Raw genomic sequence first — 15,118 nt, forward strand, 5'->3', positions numbered from 1 at the left:
GTTATTGAATCCATGGAAGATGGCGAATTCTACAAGTATTTAGGATTCCAACAGGCCAAACTAACAGAACATACACAAATAAAGCAAAGATTAATTTAAGAATATCAAAGTAGGTTAAATGCCATTCTCAAAACACAGCTAAATGCAAAACACACAGTTAAAGCAATAAACATATATGGCGTCCCAGTACGCACTTATTCTTTTGGACTAACACAGATCTTGAACAACTCCAAAGGAAAACAAGAACAACACTTACTAAGCATAAACAACATCATCCTAAATCCGCTACAGAAAGATTAACCCTTCCACGTAAAGAAGGCGGACGTGGCCTGATCGACATAGTTAACCTTCACTACAAACAAATACAGTCACTGCGAGAGTTTTTCTACAGGAAACAAGAAACATCACAATCACATAAAGCTGTAACTCTAGCAGACTCAAATAACACACCATTAAACTTACACTCACGTCATACAGACTTGACGCAACACATAAAAAGCATAGACACCATCAAGCAATCGTGGGCTCGAAAGGCACTCCATGGCAGGCATCCTTATGACCTGGCCCAGGATTTTGTTGACAAAACTGCGTCAAACAGCTGGTTAGATCGGGGATGCCTCTTTGGGAGACAGAAAGATTCATGATTGCCATACAGGATCAGGTCATAAATACTAAAAACTACAGAAAATACATACTCAAAGATACAACACTCACAAATGACACATGCAGAAAATGTCACATCATGCCAGAAACAATACAACACATCACTTCTGGATGCAAGCTCTTGGCACAGACAGATTATTTACACAGACATAATCAAGTAGCAAATATAATACACCAAGAGCTTGCAAAGAAACACAAATTGGTAGGCATTCACGAACCATACTACAAATACTTTCCACAGACAGTATTGGAAAAAAACACGCACAAAATGTACTACGACAGAGCCATAATCACAGATAAAACAATTTACCACAACAGACCAGACATCACACTCATTGACAAACACAATAAAATCACATACATTTTAGATATAGCCATTCCAAACACTCACAATGTACAAAACACATGCAGTGAAAAAATTAGCAAGTACACAGAACTCGCCCAGGAAATAAGGCATCTGTGGAGAATGGAAAGGGTGCTTATAGTACCTGTCGTTTTCTCCTGTACAGGTGTGATACCACACACACTATACAAAAGCCTGGGAACATTACAATTGAATAGAAATTCATACATCACACTACAGAAGGCCACTATATTGAATACATGCCATATTGTTAGGAAATTCCTGAATACAGATACTGACACACTTATTTAATTTTAGTTTTGTTTTGGTTGCTATGCCTTGACCCTGGTCCGGCATAGTACACAGCCACTGGTATCAGCCGAGAATAATCCACTAAACCCAACAACAATAATAATACAGTAATAATAATAACAAACTGTGTCAAACTCTTACAATCAGCATCAGAAAAAATCACTAGTGGGCTTTTACCACCCAGTTCTAAAGTCACTCTCTTTAAGTTAGTCAGTCCTGATGCTTGCTGAATCTTTCTTCCAACCTAAAAAATCAAGATAATAAATTTTTTAAACTAAATGTTTTAACGTTATGAGTAAATCATTTATACCTGAACAGAACCTGTAAATGAAACTTTATTGACATGTAAATGACATGTCAAAGCTGCACCGGCTGTCTGCCCATATCCGGGAACAATATTTACGACTCCTGGTGGAAAACCAGCTTCAACAATTAAACCAGCTACATATAAAGCAGTCAAAGGCGTTTGTTCAGCAGGTTTAACCACAACAGTATTTCCAACAGCTAACGATGGACCTAATTTGTTAGCTAACATGATCAGTGGAACATTCCACTGATAGAGTTATTAACGTTAATAAGAAATAGAGTTATTAACGTTAATAAGAATCAAAAGTCTTATCTGATTTCTAATTACCGTAATAACTTACTGGGAGAATTAGACCGCAGACACCAACAGGTTCCAATCTAGTAAAGCTGAAGACATTGCCATCTATAAAAATTATATTCATAATTGAACCTGCATCTTGATATTAGGGTCAATGAGAGATACTTACCCGCTGGAATTGTTTTTCCATGAATTTTATCGGCGCATCCTGCATAATAGTAAATTGTGTCAATTGTCATTGCGAGATCCCATTGTGCAGTTGCATAGGTTTTCCCATTATCGAGACTTTCTAAATTCTAAATAAATTATTTATTATATCAAAAATCTGCATATATACAAGTATATGTTAGACAGGACTTTTACAATAACATAGGCTATATATACAATGTGGAAAAGAAATTCACTTAACATCCTCGCTACAGAATATAAAATGTAGTACCCATTGTTAAAATGTCAGGAGCACATTAGACAAGAAGGAAACAGATTGGTGTGTGTAACACGCACGGCCGCGGTTTTGATGGCGGCCATATTGAATGCAACTCCGAAACTGTAAATAGGAAGGGGGTCGGTCATGTGACGCATCATTTAAGATCACAAGAAATTGAGTTCTGAAAGATATTATTGACCTACATCGAACGGTTAGAGTTATGCACGTTACGTGATGTGCTTAATGTACCAGTACATTCTACATTCTGTAGCATGGGAGTTAAGTGAGTCGGTCTTTTCACTTACATCAAAGTAGACAAATATTCGTCTATTATTATCGATCATGTCAAAAAAACATTTATCATTTGTAAATTCTTTTAGACGGATTCAAGTTTGAAAGATTGTCGTATGACAACTTTAACATTTACGGAACGCAAGGAAAACATCCGCCCTTATTTAAATATGCTTCTAATGGAATTCGCTACGTGTATGAATTTTAATGATTTTTACTTGAAACTGGTGCTATAGAAGTTTTGATAAAAATCATTAGATCTTTGATAGGCACCAAACCAAAAGGTATAAAAAGAGATGCTGCCTAAAAATAATTTTAATTTTACTTCCTCGTTGTTATAACATAAAACGGGAAAGTATTGTAATCGAGTCAAATTTGTCCTCTGAAATTTTTAAAATTTTTATTTATTGCAAATCTCGACGTTTCGAGACCCCCGAACCCAAATATGTCAAAAATAAATAAATAAAAAATTCTTGGGATAAGAATATGTATAGTATATGTGTGTGTGTGTGTGTGTGTGTGTGTATGTATTGGGTCTATTTCCTTTAATATCTCAGGATAGGGTAAAGATTAAAAAACGAAATTTGACTTGTTAACTTCTATATGATGGGCATTGATGCTAGTAAATTTTGGAGTACGGGGTTCAAGAGGGTGAGAAGATAACTTAGAGAGAGTAGTGTGTCATATTTTGAGTGGTGTCCGACTTAATGAAAATTTTACTCGTTATTCGCATTTGCAATTTTTATTAAAAGTTCCTCTCTACCCTCAAAATTAAACCTTTTTTCATTTTTTATAATAGTTAATAATATAAAAGTTATTTTTAATAACATCTCATAACAGATCGCCACATAAAAGTTTATTTAACTATGAGTTAGTATCATAGTGATTTTAAGCTTAAATGTTTTTTTAAATGGAGATTTCTATCGTAATTCAACAAAATCACTCGTTTTAAGCTTTTTGTTATTACTTAAATTTTATATCGTAGTAAAATTGAAAATTATTGGCCTTCCTAATAACGGTTGCCTAACCTTCTTAGGAATTCGAGTGCCGGGAAAGTCGAGCAAGAGCCCTTGCCAACTTTTTTTCTTATCACTCCCACATTATAACTATTGCATTAATAATTTAATGCAGAGTTGTTATTGTTTTCCATATTTTTAGTAATGCACTTAAGAAGTATTATGGCGCTGCTTAGCATTATATTTCGCAAAACCCCCGAAGTGTTGTGTTACCCTAGTGTAGCGCGGCACCCCTTTGAAAACACTGATTTAGAGTAATCATACTTAGGAGGCCGTAGTGGTTTCTACCCCTATAAAGTTAATGTTATTTTTACTAACAAAAAATAAAATCTTTAAGACTGCTTTCTTATTAATGAAGGACAAGTATAAAATTTGAAGAAAAAACGCATGCTTCAATGGATCAATAAAGAAACATTCTACGATTTCATTTATTCAAAAAAAGATAGCTAACGGTGCCCAAAAAGAGGCAGAAGGGGCCCGCTTTACACCGGGCATCATACGAACTTTCGGAAGCCATGTATATAACAAATTAACTTCAGTATAGGAGTAACTTAGTATAATGTCAGTAGACACTTCTATGGTAAATCAGTGAGTTTCAATTTCCCCTATTGTCCTATTTTTAAAATTTGCCTTGCATTAGCAGGAAATGTGAATAAATTAATGTACTGTAACTCTATTTTACAGAAATGGTTGATTTAATATAGGAGGGGCGGCAGATCAAGTGTGTCATCAGCGTGGGGTGTCTAAAAATTGGTGAAAAAATGTAACACGGGGAAGGAATGAGTCAAAAAAAGATTTAAAATTGGTGATTTCATATTTGAATGACCTCGTTTTGTTACGTTAATTAATTCACTTTCGTGTCAATAACCTAAATATTTATATCGCCTATTAATATTACAGCAAGTTAGTTATTTTTTAAAAAATAATAATTCCTAGACCTAAACGATTTAAAATATGTATAAATATGTACAAACGTGGACTTTTGTTAGATCATAAAAGAAAGCTTTATATATTTATGTTTGTTGATAAATTTATTATTAAAAATCTACTTTTAATTTAACGTTTTATAGACTAAAAGCTTAAAAATATGTGTATATATAGTAATCATATATATATGTAAATATATACTGTATATCTAATTGAATAATTCCAATGTGTAAATAGGGCTGTGTAAATAGTCAAAAGTTTTCACAATTGTATTATAATATAAATGATTGAATTCGTCTATTTATTTTTATTATATTAATTATTATTATTGGACATGTTTACGAGATATTTTAGAGCTTTAAATTTTTATATTTGACGGCATCAGTTATCTGTGATAAAACTTTAAACGAGGAAAAAGTTGATCGTTCTTTAATTTTATTCTACGACTAACAATATAATAATTTATTTAATTAAATCTTACCGTTAAATAGTCTCTATCTCTTTCTATAAGTTGTGCCAATTTGTATAATAACTTGCCCCTGGCTGAAGCATCCATAGTTCTCCATACCGATCCCAATTTGAAAGCTTGTTTAGCTGCTTGTACAGCCTTATCAATATCAATCTAAAAGTGTAATTTATTAGGAAAGGCTGAGGAATATTATATACCGATTTATAAATTGTCAATGATACTTGCTTTATCACCTTCTTGAACATCACAAATTTTTTCACCTGTACTAGGATCGATTGTCGGGAATACTTTTCCACTTGCAGAATTTTCCCATTTATTATTGATGAAAATCTAACATAAATTAAATAGTAGCATTAGCAATTAATAAAATTCAATAAAAGTATTCGAAATTAAAATTACTTTAGTAAATTTGATAGGTATATTTCGATTTGGTGGCATATCGGAGTGGTGTTTTCTAGTTAGTAAGTAGGAATTACATTGACAAGCGTATCGAGATCTTTCGTAATAAATGTAGTGCTCGGGAGATATTTTTAGCAAAGGGATAAAATAAACCTATAAAAAAATTAGTATTGCGTCACAATTAAAATATTTATGCCAATAATTTCTTGTTTATCTTTCAAGCATGTAAATAAAATGTTGTTATTATTATTCTAATATAAATGCATATTCTTGTAGGCCAAATTAGCTGAAAAGGACATACGACTTTGTCCAATAAAATTAATTCTATTTATCTTATTAACGATTAATATTCATATATAGTACTTTACTAGTAATTCAAGTTGGAAGTGAATGCTAGCGAGTCAGGTAAAGATTGGAACAAGTTTAAATTTAATTAAACTTCGCGAATTCAAAGTCGTCTACTTTTTTATGGAATAAATTTGTCGAAAGGTCTATTTGTAATGATTGGTTTCGATAAGTTAAAACATTTATCACAAATTTAGTTAATTTTAAACGATATTTTTAGTTAATAATAGCAAAATATATTGTTTAATGAAGAAAACAAAAAACTCATTGAAGGGGCCACAAAATAGGGGTTATCAGACTTGTCACAACCTCCTCCTCCCAGTGTGGACATCATTTATGAACAGCTCTTATATAGTTAGTACCCAACATTATATATCAAGCTTTCTGTTAGTAAAATTTACTTTAAGTTTCTCAAGATGATGTCCACGAAGGCAGTTGTTACTACTCTGTTTATCCAGGTTTTATATTTTAGATCAGGGATGGCGAATCTTTTTGAGCTCACGCCATATAGTAAGCATACTTATCTTAAAAATGTTTATGTTTGCCGAAGTTTTAGACTTCAAATAACGGCATTTAAAAAAATTGGACTACACAAATATATTTGAATTAAAATAAATGTAAAGAAGTTGATTTTAAAAAATAGATGATAAATCGAAATCGCATGATAAGTTATGTGCCAGATGATTTCGCCCTACGTGCCACTTTCGACACGCGCGCCATTGGTTTTCCACTCCTGCTCTAAATTTAAATTAAGACCTTTCCTAATATAAATAAATTGAAAAAAAGGAAGTGTTAAGCCATTCTTTTTTTAAAATTACTGTACAGAGCCACGCTTCTGTATATATTGTTTTGGCACTGCATTAAAAACATTAGAAAAAGTTTGTCACCCCACTGACTTACTCTATAACACCAAAATTCCGTAAATAGGTCATCAGTTTCCACTGTTGGAAACTACNCTTTCTCTTCTTATCTCTGTAGGCAATCTACCAAATGCACTCAGGAAATTGAATGTTATTTCTTTTTTAAACTTAATTTCGATATCAGAAAAAATAAATAAATAAATAAATATAGCAGCATATATTTCAGTATCTGGTTTATTAGCAATATTTACATAAAATTATCCAAAATTTTAATACGGTTACGAATTTAATGTAAGCGAAACGACTTTCTTGCCGATTTTTCTATCTTTGCAAAAAAGTGCAGTCTGCAAGTGATGTAAAAATGTACAACTTGCTATTATAGTAACTCTGTGCCTGACATTTTCACATCCCACTTGCTAGAAATCTAGCAATTTTAAATTCACGTCTCTGTTCGTAAAAACCGACGATTTCATCCTCGTCTCTTTAAAACACAGACGATCTGAAACCGAATTCACAATTGTATATTACAAAAAACAAAAAATAAAACTAAAATTAATGAAAACACTACAAAAACTACTTTGAAAATACACACGTGCTAACGAAACTCATGCCCATTTAGCCTACCGGACTAGGTGGGTAATTCCAGTCGGAATCGTTCCAAAGGAACTGTTCCGGACTCGGAACTACGAAGAACAGCCCACACCGAGTGTTGAGACCGTTTCGGTCGGAACTACTGTACTAACGCGTTCTTCATTCTGTACTTTTACCAATACGGTTTCCTACGGAACGGTGAATTTTTTACCGGGATTTGAACTTAAACTTGAATTCCTAAAAACTCGAAAAATGATTCAACGGGTTTTTAGGAATAATCAAATTAGTTTAGAGTATTTTAAATTTACAAAGATATTTTAAAAAATTATATTTTTATTAGAGTTTGTAATTATTTGTTTTATTAACAGTTCCTACGGAACCATCTAGTCCAACTGTTTCGCTGGAACCGTCTAGCTTAACGTTAGATGGAACTGTTTGGTCGCAATAATTCCGGACTCTGATTACTTCCAACAGTTCCAGTTCCAGCAGCGGAACTGGATCTCCCACCTCTATATGGGACTAACGAAACGCCGCTCTATACGCAGAAATTGTCCCTAGAACGAAAACGAATCCCTAGACGAACACCCTTCAATAGTAGCTCCCAAACCAGATAATCTAGTAACCATGCTCTAGGTCGGTTAAGCGATTGGCTGAAAGTGGGTAAAGTTTAAAAACCATAATCATCGACTTAAACCTCGGCTCATTTTGGTTGATTTATCGTGGCGAATACGAAAAGTGACCTTGAACTATAATTCACGTTTTAGGTCACTGCGGTGAATACGGCCCTAAGTTTATACTGGCGTCTAATTACAGAACGATTCCGTAGCCGTAGTTCTGGTTTTTACCACGAGATGCCGCTAGTCTCGAGACGTTCAGATAGGGTATACCTACAGTGACCATACGTCCTTTATTTAAGAGGACAGTCCTTTATTTCACTGCTCTGTCCTACTAGTGGGCTTTTACCACCCAGTTCTAAAGTCACTCTCTTTAAGTTAGTCAGTCCTGATGCTTGCTGAATCTTTCTTCCAACCTAAAAAATCAAGATAATAAATTTTTTAAACTAAATGTTTTAACGTTATGAGTAAATCATTTATACCTGAACAGAACCTGTAAATGAAACTTTATTGACATGTAAATGACATGTCAAAGCTGCACCGGCTGTCTGCCCATATCCGGGAACAATATTTACGACTCCTGGTGGAAAACCAGCTTCAACAATTAAACCAGCTACATATAAAGCAGTCAAAGGCGTTTGTTCAGCAGGTTTAACCACAACAGTATTTCCAACAGCTAACGATGGACCTAATTTGTTAGCTAACATGATCAGTGGAACATTCCACTGATAGAGTTATTAACGTTAATAAGAAATAGAGTTATTAACGTTAATAAGAATCAAAAGTCTTATCTGATTTCTAATTACCGTAATAACTTACTGGGAGAATTAGACCGCAGACACCAACAGNTAGAATAACTTTTATAAAATACTGTATAATTTTAAATATTTTGATAAAAATAATAAACAATAATCATCTTTTAAAGCTATAATATAAACATTGAACATTAGACAAAAGAAATTTGACGTTCAACAAACGAACAGTAGCAAATTTTGTTCATAATAAATTAATTCTAACTGTAGTGTATTTACACCACAGTCAGAATTATGCTTGTCCAGCTTCTTGACGTCACGAAGTAGCGACATCTCGTGGTAAAAAACAGAACTACGGTTATGGAATCGTTCTGTAATTAGACGCCAGTAGATTATTTACTCTTCCATCGACACGAATTGTATTTTAGTTTAGCTTCTATAACACTATTTTAATTTTGCTCCATGGTTAAAAAATTATTTTTAAATTTTAAAAATACGAATAAAAATATATTTTTAAATCTTAATTGTAATCATAATTTTTACTTTCGAATTTCTCGTAAATATTTTTATAAATCGCCGCAAGGTGTCTCTATGGAGAAAATGGCGGCTTTATCAAGTTTGGATTTGACAGATGAAATATTGGGAAAAATCGAAGTAGTCGTCGAAATACGTTCTATGCTTGGATCTTCCAATATTTCTCTACGATTAACAGAGTGTAAGACGAATGTAAATAAGTTTTCTGTAACTATTAAAAAGACCGAAATCGTTTTTTTGATACACAATGAACAAAAGTATTGTTTGAATTTAAAAATTGAAGATTATGAATTCGTCCCGTCCTCCTGTTCGGGATTATCTGGTTTTATTTCTAGTTCGGGACATTTTCAATCGTGTATATTAAATAACGAACGTGAAAACTTTAAACCTAAGGGAAGTGGACTTGAAATCACTTTCAATATCCAAGTTGGAAGGAAGAAAGAACCATTTGTTTTCACAGAACTCAATGAAGAACTCGTGGCTTTAAGTTCCCTTTCTTCTGAGATAAACAACTTTGGTAAGAAATTGAGAAGAAACGTGCCGTATCAGTTGAGATGTAAAACGTGTCTTCGACAGTTTTTCAATTCTCCCATCCTTTTCAAAAATATATACGAGATGCCTTCTGATAATTGGGAAGAGCTATCGTCCGATTGGTTTTGTCATAAGAGAGGAAACGACTTAACTGCGTCCATAAGGAATTACCAACTAAATTTGGATGATTTGATTCTAGCTGATTCGTATTATAAGTTAAATGTTAATATATTTTCTGGGATATTGTGTGATGAGAAAACAAAAGAAATAAGTTGCGAACGTTGTTATTCTCGTATTGGAATGTTAGATGAAAGGACAAAGCATTCGAAGATAATTACATTTTTTAAAGTGAAAGCTTTTTTTTCAGAAGTTTATGAAAATGAAAATTGTCATGATGATGATAATGATATTGAATTAATGAAATATTTTATTAAAAAGCATTCGAATCTAACTTCGACTTGCAAAATTTGTTTTGATGTTGAGGTATGTTAATTTTTTTCTAAAGTTTGTATTTAAATATATTTTTTAAATTTATTTATTTTTACACTTGTTTCCAAATTAAGGAACAAATTTGAAAATTTTATAAAATGTTTGCAGTAAAATTTAAAATCTTTCTAACTGAAAATGCTGTGCAAATTAAAACTTTTTTAAATATATAAAGTAGCTAATTTTTAAAAATGAATGTTTTTGAACTTGATTCATTTATGTTCTAATAGATGTTTTACAACTATTTAATTAAATTGCTATGGATAATCCTCAAGACATAATAAAAGAAATGAGATAGAGGGCTATTGGAAGACTTGAAGCTGGCCACAGTCTCAAGGAATCATGTGGTTTAGTCAATTTCCAATTTGTAATCTACAGAATTTAGAAGACACTTCAGAAGACAAATGGTTCAAGATTTAGCAATGGAAAATCATGAAAAACAGCTGCAAGAGAAAAGACCATTATCTGAAATTATCTGCTTGAAAGAGAAGGATGTCTACTCTACCCAATTGTGTTCTGTCCTTTCAGCAGTAATAGAAACTGGTTTTTTTTATTCCCTGATGCATAGATGAATTTATAAGTGTGGTGTTTGTTCTAAGAAGCCTATAGTTTTCACTTCCGTTGCCCCTCAGCATAAAAGAGAGCAATTCAATTGATGGAGGCAACATTCAACTGGACTCATGATTAATGGAGGTCTGTTCTCTTTACAGATGAGTTTAGATTTTCACTACAGAGTCATTACAATTTCACTACAAACATTTGTCAAATATCCTTGAAAAGAATATGTCTGGATTGCCATACAAATCTGTGTGAGCTTCCACCAAGTTTCATGAATGCTCAAAAGTATGGAGATGAGATCTTACAACTGTGTCAAGCCATTTACTTGAGATTGATGATAATTTCATCCTACTTGTACTAAAAAATGGCGGCTTTATCAAGTTTGGATTTGACAGATGAAATATTGGGAAAAATCGAAGTAGTCGTCGAAATACGTTCTATGCTTGGATCTTCCAATATTTCTCTACGATTAACAGAGTGTAAGACGAATGTAAATAAGTTTTCTGTAACTATTAAAAAGACCGAAATCGTTTTTTTGATACACAATGAACAAAAGTATTGTTTGAATTTAAAAATTGAAGATTATGAATTCGTCCCGTCCTCCTGTTCGGGATTATCTGGTTTTATTTCTAGTTCGGGACATTTTCAATCGTGTATATTAAATAACGAACGTGAAAACTTTAAACCTAAGGGAAGTGGACTTGAAATCACTTTCAATATCCAAGTTGGAAGGAAGAAAGAACCATTTGTTTTCACAGAACTCAATGAAGAACTCGTGGCTTTAAGTTCCCTTTCTTCTGAGATAAACAACTTTGGTAAGAAATTGAGAAGAAACGTGCCGTATCAGTTGAGATGTAAAACGTGTCTTCGACAGTTTTTCAATTCTCCCATCGTTTTCAAAAATATATACGAGATGCCTTCTGATAATTGGGAAGAGCTATCGTCCGATTGGTTTTGTCATAAGAGAGGAAACGACTTAACTGCGTCCATAAGGAATTACCAACTAAATTTGGATGATTTGATTCTAGCTGATTCGTATTATAAGTTAAATGTTAATATATTTTCTGGGATATTGTGTGATGAGAAAACAAAAGAAATAAGTTGCGAACGTTGTTATTCTCGTATTGGAATGTTAGATGAAAGGACAAAGCATTCGAAGATAATTACATTTTTTAAAGTGAAAGCTTTTTTTTCAGAAGTTTATGAAAATGAAAATTGTCATGATGATGATAATGATATTGAATTAATGAAATATTTTATTAAAAAGCATTCGAATCTAACTTCGACTTGCAAAATTTGTTTTGATGTTGAGGTATGTTAATTTTTTTTTCTAAAGTTTGTATTTAAATATATTTTTTAAATTTATTTATTTTTACACTTGTTTCCAAATTAAGGAACAAATTTGAAAATTTTATAAAATGTTTGCAGTAAAATTTAAAATCTTTCTAACTGAAAATGCTGTGCAAATTAAAACTTTTTTAAATATATAAAGTAGCTAATTTTTAAAAATGAATGTTTTTGAACTTGATTCATTTATGTTCTAATAGATGTTTTACAACTATTTAATTAAATTGCTATGGATAATCCTCAAGACATAATAAAAGAAATGAGATAGAGGGCTATTGGAAGACTTGAAGCTGGCCACAGTCTCAAGGAATCATATGGTTTAGTCAATTTCCAATTTGTAATCTACAGAATTTAGAAGACACTTCAGAAGACAAATGGTTCAAGATTTAGCAATGGAAAATCATGAAAAACAGCTGCAAGAGAAAAGACCATTATCTGAAATTATCTGCTTGAAAGAGAAGGATGTCTACTCTACCCAATTGTGTTCTGTCCTTTCAGCAGTAATAGAAACTGGTTTTTTTTATTCCCTGATGCATAGATGAATTTATAAGTGTGGTGTTTGTTCTAAGAAGCCTATAGTTTTCACTTCCGTTGCCCCTCAGCATAAAAGAGAGCAATTCAATTGATGGAGGCAACATTCAACTGGACTCATGATTAATGGAGGTCTGTTCTCTTTACAGATGAGTTTAGATTTTCACTACAGAGTCATTACAATTTCACTACAAACATTTGTCAAATATCCTTGAAAGGAATATGTCTGGATTGCCATACAAATCTGTGTGAACTTCCACCAAGTTTCATGAATGCTCAAAAGTATGGAGATGAGATCTTACAACTGTGTCAAGCCATTTACTTGAGATTGATGATAATTTCATCCTACTTGTACTAAGCCAGAATTATTGAGTAATATCTTGTTGAGATTAGTATTAGCTGAAGAATTGGCCAGCTGGTTTCCCTGACCTCAAGATCAAAGGAATAAACTGACCAATTCATATGCCAGGCAGACATATTTCAGGTTTTAATCCTTCTTGGAATTGATAGCTATTGTTAGTGAAAAATTTCTTTCCAGAAGAGTTTTGAACAATTGATTTTCAGCATGAAACATCAACATGAAACAATGTATTGCTGAGGGGTAATCACACTCATTATTAACTTACTGTCATTATGCCATTACATGAAACATGAATTTTTGTCTTTTTTGACCACGCATCAAATTTTTTTTATTAAATAATTAACTTTTGTTTAGTATTATTAGAAACCACATTGAATTACATATCATCATCAAATTTTATAGAGTAACTTTAAATAATTTTCTGGATATTTTCAATTTCACTTTGTTCCTTAATTTTTGGAAACCAATATATTAAAATAAATTATAGAAATATAATAAGACATGAAAATATACTGTATAAAATTAATTTAAAGCATGTTTTTTTATTAGAAAATTTATTTTTATCATCAATTCTAAACTTTTTCTGAATCAAATGGTTATTAATGTCATCATTTACAAATTTAAATTCATATAAAATTTTTAAATTTCTAGTTAAATGTCTGACCATCCATATTTCAAAACCATTTAATCTAATTAATTTTTTAAGATACAAAAACTCTGTACTAAAATTCAAGAATAACTCAATGTTTCTTACATACTAAAAATATAAATTCAATTTTTTTCAGAGTAGAGAAATGCTTAATTTAATATTTTAATATCATAATTATCCTTATTTAATTATTATACTGATTATTCAACATAATGGATTTTGGAAACAATAGATAGATCAATTTATTAAAGTGGAATTACAATAGCAGACATTCTTCATACTACATCCCTGGTTGGAAGTATGGCACTTGGTTCCTCATATTTATCTTATTGGTTCACAATATAAACTGTTTGTCTCTCTTATCACATATCATATATAAAAATTTTTTATAGCTGATCATGACATCTTTGGATACAACAGACATCTGGTATCAGTTGACCACCACTTATTACCCTATTAGTTTGTTATATTGCAGGCTAACAGCATGACTGTAATTGTGGGGATAGAGATAAGCCATTAAATAAAAAAATTTATTTGTCCAAACTTCAAAACATTTATGACAAGTATGGTTTATCAGACTATCTGCAATAAAATTGTCTTGTATGTATTAATAAAAATTCCTTATAATAATTCAAATATTTTTGAGTTATCCCCTCTTTAGGTTCTTCTGGATCAGCCACTGGCCGACAGTAATTAAATATTTTGCATTTTCAAAACTTTTAAAACATATTTTACTTTGTTACTTTGTAATGAACTTATTATTACAACTATTAAATACTTGATTTTTATTTCAGAGTAAAGAATTTGATGATCAAAACAATACTTCCTTATTAATATGGGCAATGGATTGCAAGCTTAGTCGTTTTTATACATCGTTTTCTATCTATAGCTCTTCAAAGGAAAATACTATAGATATTTTAACCAAAAATGTAATTAGAATATTATATTTTATAACATCAAGAGATTCTGTCGAAGCCTGGAAATGGAGGCAAGACTTTTCTGTTGAAGTAGAGAAGATTGATCAAAATATTCTATGGTTGTTTCTAAAGGAATTAGTTGAAAGCACCAAGACTGTTCCACCTTCTCAAAGATTTGTAGATCAGTTGATGTTGGGATATTTACATGTTTAGAACATTAATAATAATGTTATGTAATCTGTTGATAACTTGAACAATTTGTATGCCATTTTTTCTCAGGAATATTTTAGTAAATATTTTTTTTTTATATAGATATATTATAGTTGATTGAGAACTTTATATACATTTATTATGAATGAATTGATCCTTTTTGTACATTTTGAATATACACTTTAAAGGTTTTTAAGCACAATAAAATTCCTAAAGTAATATATAAACAGAAAAGTTTTAGAAAAATATAATCATAGGAAAAATTTTTACACCAAAGTAAGCAATATTAAATACAGTAGAGCGTTGATTTTCCGAAAGTCAATCATCTGAAAGATTTCCAGTCGGCAAATTTAAATTTTCACCAGTGCTGTGGAGCTTCAA

General features: G+C 31.6%; 3 protein-coding genes across 3 annotated transcripts in view; 1 reads left to right on the plus strand and 2 right to left on the minus strand.

The window, feature by feature from the left end:
* Positions 1–5,541, minus strand: part of LOC111631690 (retinal dehydrogenase 2-like) — a 14,883-nt gene extending 9,342 nt beyond the window's left edge. The window contains exons 1-7 of the mRNA XM_023375991.1: positions 5,452–5,541; positions 5,278–5,382; positions 5,065–5,205; positions 2,092–2,218; positions 1,966–2,027; positions 1,629–1,871; positions 1,460–1,562 (exon numbers count right to left, since the gene is read on the minus strand). Coding sequence (XP_023231759.1) covers positions 1,460–1,562; positions 1,629–1,871; positions 1,966–2,027; positions 2,092–2,218; positions 5,065–5,205; positions 5,278–5,382; positions 5,452–5,490 — 820 coding nt within the window. The 5' untranslated portion in view covers positions 5,491–5,541. The remainder of the gene's footprint in view (positions 1–1,459; positions 1,563–1,628; positions 1,872–1,965; positions 2,028–2,091; positions 2,219–5,064; positions 5,206–5,277; positions 5,383–5,451) is intronic.
* A 2,162-nt stretch (positions 5,542–7,703) lies between these two features.
* Positions 7,704–8,702, minus strand: LOC111631691 (retinal dehydrogenase 1-like). The gene is made up of 3 exons (XM_023375992.1): positions 8,681–8,702; positions 8,344–8,586; positions 7,704–8,277 (listed from the first exon to the last, which is right to left on the minus strand). The coding sequence occupies exons 2-3, from the start codon at positions 8,566–8,568 to the stop codon at positions 8,155–8,157; spliced, it is 348 nt and encodes a 115-aa protein (XP_023231760.1). The 5' UTR covers positions 8,569–8,586; positions 8,681–8,702; the 3' UTR covers positions 7,704–8,154.
* Positions 8,703–9,177: 475 nt separating this feature from the next.
* On the plus strand, positions 9,178–14,838 carry LOC111631707. The gene is made up of 2 exons (XM_023376014.1): positions 9,178–10,161; positions 14,405–14,838. Exons 1-2 carry the CDS (start codon positions 9,205–9,207, stop codon positions 14,738–14,740), a joined length of 1,293 nt encoding a protein of 430 aa, XP_023231782.1. The 5' UTR covers positions 9,178–9,204; the 3' UTR covers positions 14,741–14,838.
* Positions 14,839–15,118: the final 280 nt, after the last annotated feature.

The sequence above is a fragment of the Centruroides sculpturatus genome, unplaced genomic scaffold, assembly GCF_000671375.1.
Source record: "Centruroides sculpturatus isolate CEXI.00-Female unplaced genomic scaffold, Cexi_2.0 scaffold515, whole genome shotgun sequence".
In the NCBI taxonomy this organism is placed as follows: domain Eukaryota; kingdom Metazoa; phylum Arthropoda; class Arachnida; order Scorpiones; family Buthidae; genus Centruroides; species Centruroides sculpturatus.